At 30.4% G+C, this 10936-nt stretch overlaps 1 protein-coding gene and 1 pseudogene across 1 annotated transcript; both read left to right on the forward strand.

Moving 5' to 3' along the window:
• LOC107030283 overlaps positions 1–5791 on the forward strand; it is a 45483-nt pseudogene extending 39692 nt beyond the window's left edge.
• Positions 5792–9534: 3743 nt separating this feature from the next.
• LOC107029420 lies at positions 9535–10734 on the forward strand. The gene has a single exon (XM_015230829.2). It carries the CDS (start codon positions 9747–9749, stop codon positions 10491–10493), a length of 747 nt encoding a protein of 248 aa, XP_015086315.1. The 5' UTR covers positions 9535–9746; the 3' UTR covers positions 10494–10734.
• The last annotated feature ends 202 nt before the right edge of the window (positions 10735–10936 follow it).

Consider the following 10936-nt stretch of genomic DNA (forward strand, 5'->3'; position numbering starts at 1 on the left):
CTTTCCCACACCTAGCATGATAGCTTATACCTCGTTCCCTTTAAAGAATGCATCTATATTTTTAGCATGTATCAAAAGTTCTCATTCTTCATGAATGATACATAAATATGTGAGCATATAAAATTATGATATCTTAGTACCTCATTCCATATTTATGTGCATTATTCAATCACTTGTCTTCTTTCAGACATATTATGCGCTACTACCACATCTACTTTATGTAATTGAGAAAATTCAATAAATTTCTCATATACACATTAGTTTTTCTTTAGTCATTATTATATCATCAATATAGTGCATTAAGACTCAAATTCAATGTCTTATCCATATAAGAGTATCTTAGGCCATAAATCGGTGGAACTTGAACCCAATATCTTCTCATCATGGTGCATTAGGACTTTAACCAATGTCTTACCCTTTTGGTGTGATGGGACGTAAACCCATTGTATTATTCTTTTGGTGCGATAAATCTTAAATCTATCGTCTTACCCACAATGAGGCTCGATCTCAAACCTTCAAAATAATTGTAATTTTATCACTTTTGATAATCATTAATATGATTGTACATTATAAGTACACACAAAATTGAGATTATTAATTTATTATAATCAACATTAGTAGTTAATAAATATAGTTTAATACATCGCATACCTCATATAAAGGTTGAAAACATATCTTTCACTAAATTGTGCTCATTTTGTTAGTTTTATGACCCACTCACATTAATATTATTTTATTTTATTATTTAATTACTAACTAATTCTAATTCTAATTGGATAAGTGGAGAAGTGGGGAAGTGGAGAAGTTACTTCAACTACACATTAAGTCTTCCACTTTACCCATTACCTCTTCCAACTATCCATTATCTCCACTACTCACCATGATGAAAAGGTACGAGTGATGTTAAAACAAACTCTATTTAAAGGGTCCTGTCTCTGCCATAAAAATATAGTCTTATCCATCAAAGCTACACATAAGTATAAGGCAAGAGAGAGAAACAACTTCTAAAGAACCAAAAGAAAAGACTTACGCTCAATAAAGTCAAGAATTATAATGGCATATTCGGGTATGCATTATTGACTGAAATACCATATTATTAAATATATGTGAAAATCATATAGTTCTACGATCCTGAATAATTGATAGAATTTCTAAATATTAGATTGGTTATGTTTTTCACAATCATTAAAAATCTTTATATGTGGTATCAGAGTATGGTTTAAGAACTAGTGATTTTTCATAAAATTAATGTTTTCCTTATTTGAAAATGGTAATAGGTAGTATTAAGTGAAATAATTATTCTCTATCATGATGTATTTTATTTTGAAATTATGCATATGAGATTAGTTAATCACCAAAGTGGTCTAATCTTTTAAGAATTAATTCAAAATAATAATGACTAAATGTATATTCAATTATCCATTATTTTTATGCTTATAACTGATATAACTTATGGATATATTGAATTTTTTGATTGTAAGATATTTAGGGATCACCCAAAGGTTGATTATTTCATTTTATAATCATTATACATTAATGAGATAATTTAGATGTGTCGTTAGTTTTATTTATTTATCCAAAGATAATAAATATTATTCATTGACACATTTAAAATTATTGAATTACGTTAAATTCACATCTAAGCATCACTATGTCTTAAGTTGTATTTTGATGTTTCGCCCAAAGAAGGACATCAATATATATTTAAGAATTTATAAACCATTTCTGAATTTGATAGTAAGTTAAAATTCATAACTCAAAGTATTAACAAATGAGTATATTATATTTGCAGCATTTGCTCTTCATTCGCACTCTGCCTCTGTTACGACCTTTAATGATCTTAACTTCTCAAATTGGTGCGAACAGATCAAACTCCATCTCAAAGTTTTAGATCTTGATGTTGCACTTTACACCGAGAAGCCAACTGTTATTACTGAAACTAGAAGTACTGAAGAAAGGTCTCATTATAAGCACTGGGTCGATCTAACAGATTAGGCAGAATGTCTATGCGAATGAATATTGTGAGAAACATTAAAACTACTCTTCCCAAAACTGAAAATGCAAAATATTTTCTGAAATTCGTGGAAGAATCTTGTCAAACTGCTGATAAGTCTCTTACTGGGACACTAATGGGTACTTTGACCACCATGAAGTTTGATGGTTCACATACCATGCATGAGCATTCATCTAAATGACAAACGTAGCAGTAAGACTTAAGTCTTTGGGAATTGAAGTGGAACAAAATTTCCTTGTACAATTCATTATCAACTCATTACCTTCTGAGTATGGCCCTTTCCAAATGAACTACAATACCATGAAAGATAAATGAAACGTGCATGATTGCACAGAATGTTGGTTCAGGAGGAAGTAAGGCTCAAGAATCAAGGAACCCACTCCATTAACCTTGTAAGTCATCAAAGAGTTGGAAAGAAAGGAAAGAAACATGCAAAAGGAAAATAGAGACACCATAATGTTAATGAGTCCTCCTCTCAAGTACATAAGAATGATAAGTGTCGTTTCTGTGGAAAATCTGGACGCTTTCAGAAAGATTGTCTGAAATTTAAGGCATGGCTCGAGAAGAAAGGTAAGCCTAGTGATTTTACATATCTCGAATCAAATTTAACCTAAGTTCCTTATAATACTTGGTGGATTACTCTAGTTGTACTATTCATGTTTCTAATATGATGCAGGGATTCCTTACAGCACAATCCATAAACCAGAATGAAAGATATGTGCATATGGGGAATAGAGTGAAGGCTTCAGTTAAAGTTATAGGAACTTACCTTTTTATCCTTGATATTGGGCGCCACTTAGATTTACTTGAAACTTGTCATGTACCTTCTATTTTGAGAAATTTAGTTTCTTTGTCTAAGTTGGGTAAGACTGGATACTTTTTAATTTCGGTAATGGATGTTTTAGTTTGTTTAAACATAATTATCTCATTGGTACCGGTACTCTTTGTGATAACCCATACAAACTGAATCTTAATTCTATTTGTCGAAACACTCTTAACTCTGCATCATAATATTGGAACTAAACAAAGTTTGGTGAATGAACAATTTGCTTTCTTGTGGCACAAACGTTTAGGTCACATATCCAAAGAAAGATTGGAAAGATTAGTTAAGAATGAAATTCTTCCAAATTTAGATTTTATAGACCTTAACATTTGTGTGGATTATATGAAAGGAAAACAAGCAAGACACAAAAAGAAAGGAGCCACAAGAAGCACACAACTTCTTGAAATTATACACATTGATATATGTGGTCCTTTTGATATTACATCTTTCAGTAAAGAAAAATACTTTATCACTTTTATTGAAGATTGTTCACGTTATGGGTATGTCTATTTGTTGCATGAAAAATCTCAAGCGATAAATGCCTTAGATGTCTTTATTACTGAGGTTGAAAACCAACTAGATAGAAAGGTGAAAATAATCAGGTCAGATAGAGGTGGTGAATATTATGGAAGATATGATGAAAATGGACAACATCCAGGTTCATTTGCTAAATTTCTCGAAAAACATGGCATATGTGCTTAATACACAATGCCTGGAAAACCACAACAAAATGGTGTAGCAAAAAGGCGTAATCGTACATTAATGGACATGGTTAGGAGTATTTTAAGTAATTCATCTATTCCTCTTTCATTATGGATGTATGCTTTAAGGATTGCCGTTTACTTACTTAATAAGGTTTCTAGTAAAGCAGTCCCAAAGACTCCTTTGAACTATGGACTGGAAGGAAAACTAGTTTAAGGCACCTGCATGTTTGGGTTGCCTGGCAGAAGTAAGAAATTATAACCCACAAGAAAAGAAACTGGATTCAAGAACAATCAGTGGTTTCTTCCTTGGATATCTAGAAAAATCAAAAGGGTATAGATTTTACTGTCCTAATCACAGTACAAAAATAGTTAAAACTGGAAATGCTAGGTTCATTGAGAATGGTGAAGTTAGTGGAGTGAAGAACCACGTAAAGTGGAAATAAAAGAAGTTAGGGTGAGGGTTTCTCTATCTTTACTTTTTTAAAAGATGTTGTTCCTAAAGTTGTTGCACAACCTAACAATCAATAAGAAAAACAAATTAATGCTCCTGTTAATCTCAATGAAGTAATAATTAATGAACCTGCAGTTGATGTACCACAAGAAGTAGCATTAAGAAAATCTCAAAGACAAAAGAGACCTACTATTTCTGATGACTATTTGGTATATTTACAGGAGTCATAATTTGACTTAGGAATTGATAATGATCCAGTTTCATTTTCATAAGCCATTGAAAGTAATAATTCTTATAGATGGACAAATACCTACGAAAGATGCATGTGACCTTGTTAAATTACCAGAAGGTTGCGAAACAGTTGGGTGTAAATGGGTCTTTAAGACCAAACGTAACTCACTGGCAACATCGAACGTCACAAGGCCAGACTTGTTGCAAAAGGTTTCACTCAAAAAGATGGCATCAACTATAAAGAAATATTTTCACCTGTCTCTAGAAAAGATTCACTCAGAATTATAATGGCTTTAGTAGCTCATTATGACTTAGATCTACATCAAATGGATGTGAAAACAACCTTTCTAAATGGAAATTTGAAGGAAGAAGTTTATATGAATCAACCTGAAGGGTTCTCTTGTAAAGGAAAGGAACACATGTTGTGTAAACTTAAGAAGTCATTATACGGACTTAAACAAGTTTCTCGACAATGATTTCTTAAGTTTAATGAAATTATTGTCACTTTTGGATTTAAGGAAAACATTGTTGATCAGTGTATATATCTGAATGTTAGTGGAAGTAAGTTTATTATGTTAGTCCTGTATGTTGATAACATCTTGCTTGCTACTAATGATCTTGGTTTATTGCATGTTACCAAGAGATATTTATCAAACAATTTTGAAATGAAAGATATGGGAGAGGCATCCTATGTGATTGGAATAGAAATATTTCGAAATAAATCACAAGGATTATTAGGTTTGTCTCATAAAGCCTATATTAATAAAGTGTTAGAGAGATTTCGAATGAAAAAATGCTCATGAAGTTCCATTCCAATTCAGAAAGGAGATAAATTTAGTCTCAATCAATGTCCGAAGAAAGAATTAGAATGTAAGCAAATGAATGATATTCCTTATGCATCAATAGTTGGGAGTCTGATGTATGCCCAAACATGTACTAGACAAGACATCAGTTTCGCTGTTTGAATGTTGGGTCGTTATCAAAGTAATCTAGGAATGGATCATTGGAAAGTTGCGAAGAAAGTTTTATGATACTTGCAAGGAACTAAAGATCATATACTCACTTATAGAATATATGATCATCTTGATGTGATTAGATATTCAGATTCAGATTATGCTGGTTGTGTGGATACACGAAAATTCACATTTGGGTATTTGTTCCTATTAGCTGGAGAAGAATTATCATGGAAGAGTGCGAAGCATTTTGTTATAGTTGCATCCACTATGGAAGATGTGTTTGTGGTATGCTTTGAGGCCACAGTTCAGGCTAGTTGGCTGCGGAACTTTATTTTAGGACTTGGACTAATCGACAGTATTTCCAAGCCGCTGAAAATTTATTGTGATAATACTGCAGCAATCTTCTTCTCTAAAAATGATAAGTATTCTAAGGGTGCCAAACATATGGAATTGAAATACTTTTCAGTTAAGGAAGAAGTCCAGAAACATAAAATGACAATTGAACATATTAGCACCAAACGTATGATTGTTGATCCTTTGACGAAAGGATTACCGCCCAAAATATTTGTTGAACATGTTGAAAGAATGGATCTTATTAATAGCAATGAATGACTTTATGTAAAGATTATATTATGTATATGCAATTGACACTTTGAGCTCAACTATATATATGTTTCTGTTATTATTAGTTTTCTCTTGTATACGTTATGTTGAGAATGATGATGACAAGTTTTGTTTTAGATAAAGATATTTTAAGCATTATGGTGGACCCGTTATGTATATGAAATGTTGTTCAGGCAATAAACTAATATTGTAGTGCATGGAAGGGACTATGCCAAATAAAGTGGTGTACAACCGCCATGGCTCATATTAGTTGATTTACTTAATAACAACAAATAATATTGAATTTAGTATATGTGCATATTGTAATTGAAATGTTTATTAAATCATTAAGCAAATGATGTTACGTGTGTCAAGTGGGAGAATGTTTGTTTTATGACCCACTCACATTAGTATTATTTTGACTTAATATTTAATTACTAACTAAATTTTAATTCTAATTGGATAAGTGGAGAAGTTACTTCAACTACCCATTAAGTCTTCCACTTTACCCATTACCTTTTCCAACTATCCATTTTCTCCACTATTCACCATGATGGAAAGGTGGGAATGATGTTAAACAAACTCTATTTAAAGGGTTCTCTCTGCCGTAAAAATATAATCTTATCCATTAAAGTTATACATAAAGTATAAGGCAAGAGAGAGAAACAACTTCTAATGAACCAAAAAAAACGACTTCCACTCAATCAAGTCAAGAATTATAATGAAAGATTCGGATCATAGTATTAAATACATGTGAAAATCATATAGTTCTATGATCCTGAATAATTGATAGGATTTCTAAATGTTAGATTGTTTATGTTTTTCACAATCATTAAAAAATACTTATACATTGAACTATTAAAATAAACTAAGGAATTCTCTTCTCAATCGGCTAAAATAAAACGTATAAAAAATTGAAAGTTCTCTTTAAATATTTACTCTAGATGGTAACTCCAAATCTGTCACATAAATAATTATAACTAACAAAGTAAAGATAAATCATACCTTAAAGATATGAGAACCTTATTGCATAACTTATGCAAAATCTCTTTTGCACTTTTTTCGTCTTCTATCATAATTTTTTAAGAATAGAACAATCGTGGTGATAACGTGTTATGAAACTATATAAACAAGTAGAAGAATAAAGTAGGGAGAAAAAAAATATTTCTTATTCATCTTCAAGTATATTCAGGATTCATGGATCTCATTTACAATGAAGGAAAACCTCTTTATTTATAGGGAGAACCTAATTTGGTCCCCAAGTAGAATTCCTAAACATATCTTAAAAGGACTACACGTAATTAGACCTTTACTATAATACAAATATGTTTATAACAACAAAAAAACTTTTTGTGGAGTTCTAATCTAAACACAAGAATAGGTGGGAAACAATGAACTATATATACACTTGATTATTATTCAAACATTAATAATCATTGTGTTATTAATATAGTACCAAATGATCCATTTTTTGTCTTACTAAATGTTATTCCCATTTTAAGTGAATTGTGTGAACTTATTTCATAATTTAAAAGAAGTAATTAAATGTTTTAAAGTTCAAAAGAATTATTGTCACTTTGGTTTTCTTTTATATTTGCTTTTCTTTTTAATGTGGTTCTTCACTAGTTTATGTTTTCAAGTAAAATAATTTTAAAATGATAAATAAAAAAGGATAATAGTAAAAGATAAACTTTTAATTTTTATTCTTAATATTTTCTCTTAACAAGTGTGTGATATTCAATAATTCACTTAATATAGACTGAATAGAGTATATTGATATTTTAATTTATGTTGCATTGTTTGATTGTCAAGAATTTTGATGAATTTGATAATTATTTGTGTCAATAAGCAGTGGCGGATTCAAAATTATTTTACAGTGTTAAATTATGGGATAACGCACAAGTACCCCCTCAACCTATGTCCGAAATCTCACCGACACACTTAAACTGTACTAAGGTCCTATTACCCCCTGAACTTATTTTATTAATAATTTTTTATCCCTTTTCAGCCTATGTGGCACTATCTTGTAGGCCTAATACTGGTTGACTTTTTCTTCAATTAAGTGCCACGTAGGCCGAACAGGGATAGAAAATTACTTATAAAATAAGTTCAGAGGGGTAATAGGACCTTAGTATAGTATAAGTGTATCTCTGAAATTTCGGACATAGGTTGAGGGGGTACTTTCATTTTCCCTTAAATTATTATGAACTTTGATAAATTTTGTGATTATAAGCACTTGTTAGGGTTCGGAAAAAAGAGAGAGTAGCAACCAAGATTTAATCTTGGAACCTCAAATACATTAAATCCTCACTAAATTAATACTTGATTAATTAATAATTCCTCTAAGATAATATTTTGCTTTGATCCCGACATTGGTCAATGTAAAGAATCACCAATTTTGATAAGATAATATGATAATATATTTTCAGAAGACCCTATATAAATATATGGTCTCATTAATATCATAAATTAATAACTCTTTAAAAGTACAAATGTATTTAAGACAACTTAGTGAAATATGATTCTATTGTATTTCGTTTTTTGTTAAAATTTAAATTTAGTTGTACTTTATCGCTAATTTTTCTTATTGCATCCAAATATTTTGGTTTTGTCTTTTCGAACTGAACCATAAAATTTTGAAGTGTTCTAGATACGATAGGTGTTTCCTTATGCGTGACTAGTTCCAAATGTATTATATTATCTTCAACTTTATCATCAACATTGTTCTTTTCAATGGTATCCACTATTTCTTCTATGTTTTGGACCTTTGAACATGTATCATTTTCACCCATCCAATAGGTTATCAACGTCTAATTTATTGTGGTAATCAAAATCATTAATCACGACCTTAAGTTAATAAATGACGTTTAAGTTGATTCAAGTATTCTGAGGTTTCATCCCCGTAAAATTTTACGGTGTTGAAACACTCTTTAAATTAATAAATATTAATTTATCGATTGAATAATACCTCTATAAAATTTTATAATTCCACTTATATTAATTTAGTGAGGTCCGTTCATTAGAGGAAGGAAAATAAATAATTTAACTTTCTAAATATTAATAAAACTATTATTGCACAAAATGGATTAGAGAAAATAATAGAAAAAAGATTTAGGTTTCTGGATCAGAAATATAATAGTAATAAATTGTTAGGGACCTTCCAATCGAAATAACTCCATTTGACTGAGATTTCATAACGTCCACGCAGAGTCTTTTGTGCACCCCCAACCCTCCTCCTCCCTGAAAGTTTGAAAATAAAGGAAAATTCTCCACAAAATTTAGCCACAATGATATTTTATCTATGTTATTTTATTTTATTCTTTTGAGTAATTTTACCATTTTAATTTTAATATTTTTTTAATTTAAAAATAAAAAAATCAATATATTTTAAATAAAAAAATATTTTAAATTTTTTAAAATTTGAAAATTCTAGCTAATTTTTCTACCCTAAAATAAAAAGAGAGAAGGATTAAAAATGCAATATGTATTCGCAGTTCCATTTTTAAAGTATTGATACTTTCAAAATATTTTTTACTTAACTAATTGAATAATAATTTTTTTAACATTAGCGAAATACATTCTTCATTCTCGTCAAGCTTAGAGTTATTTAAATAATCTTTTTTTATAAGAATTTAAGGTCACTATTTACCTTATATAACAAATTAAAATATATTTAAATTTAATTAATAAATAAAAAAATATTTTAAAATTATTAATAATTTTAAAACAAAACTAATAATTCTCGAATAAAATATTTCAAACCCCACAAACTCCATCATCCTTCTTTTTCTTTAGAACTCTGTGTCTCTTCTTTTAACATATTTCTTCTTTCTTCATTGATTGCTGACTTCTTAGGAATCCTATGTCTTACCCTTTACACTTTCTTCTTTCTTATATATGTATTCAATAAAACTGCCACAGATCTGAGTTTTTCGATCTCCATTTCCATATTCATCTGAAAAAAATGGACAGCAATACTAGTCTTAGAACTTTGATGTTTAATGATAAAATCGATACCCCAAACCTTTCAGATTTTCTCAGAGTCAAACAAGATCATAACAATAATCTTACAGGCCTTACATTAGGCGCGGTGTTGAGCAACATACGAGAATCATCTTCTTCTTCTTCTTCCCTTGTTCATAACTCCAACAGAACTCTCTTCGATATCATTCGAGACGATCCCAGCAACAACGGCAGAAAACCCAGAAAATGGAAACATTTTAGAAACAAACTCCGTCTTAAACCTAACATTTCAATTCAACACCATAGCAATCCAATAACTCCTGTTGAAAATTTTACATCTGCATCTGGGTCAACAAGTAGAATATTGGAAACTGCAGAGATTGATGGAGATGAAATTGGAGTGGAATTGGAGGATCAACCTGCGCGAATGTCATTAATGGCCTTGTTAACAGAGAATGATGGAGATGAATCAGCGTATATGATTGAAGATGGAGATGCAGATGAAGAAGAAGATGAATTGGATGTTGCCGGCATCGAAACCGGCACCATTGCCGTTGCTGATGTTGTTGACGTCGGCGCCGGCGGAGAATATAATAATTGTTGTGTGTGTATGGTGAGGCATAAGGGCGCTGCGTTTATACCTTGTGGACATACATTTTGCAGATTGTGTTCAAGGGAACTTTGGGTTCAAAGGGGCAATTGCCCACTCTGCAACAATTTCATTTTAGAAGTTCTTGATATTTTCTAATTAATGTTAGCCCATTTTCTTCCTCAATTTTTCACTTTTATTTTATCTTCTTCGATTTTTACTTCATTCCATCTATCTCTTGTTTTAATATCTCAATGTTAATTAAGCAAATTAAGTAGAATTGTGAACTACTTAGTGACTAATTTAGTAATGGCATAATAGGGAGGTAATGGTATGTGGTGCCTCGATATTGTATTGGTAAAATGAAACTCAATTTGTTTAAGTTTGAACGAGTTATTAACATGTGCATCGGTAAGTTTACTTCATTTCAATTTAATTGACATGTAATCTAGTTAATATCTTTGAATTCATTATGGATCACTTAAATTTGACCTAAACTCACTCAATTATCACCCCTAGTTATACCTTTGTCTTGTATGGACTAATGTAATTTAAAATTTGAATAGAAAAGGAAGGGAAGAAAGAAACAAAGTCATTATTTG

This window comes from Solanum pennellii, chromosome 9 (assembly GCF_001406875.1).
Source record: "Solanum pennellii chromosome 9, SPENNV200".
NCBI classification, from domain to species: domain Eukaryota; kingdom Viridiplantae; phylum Streptophyta; class Magnoliopsida; order Solanales; family Solanaceae; genus Solanum; species Solanum pennellii.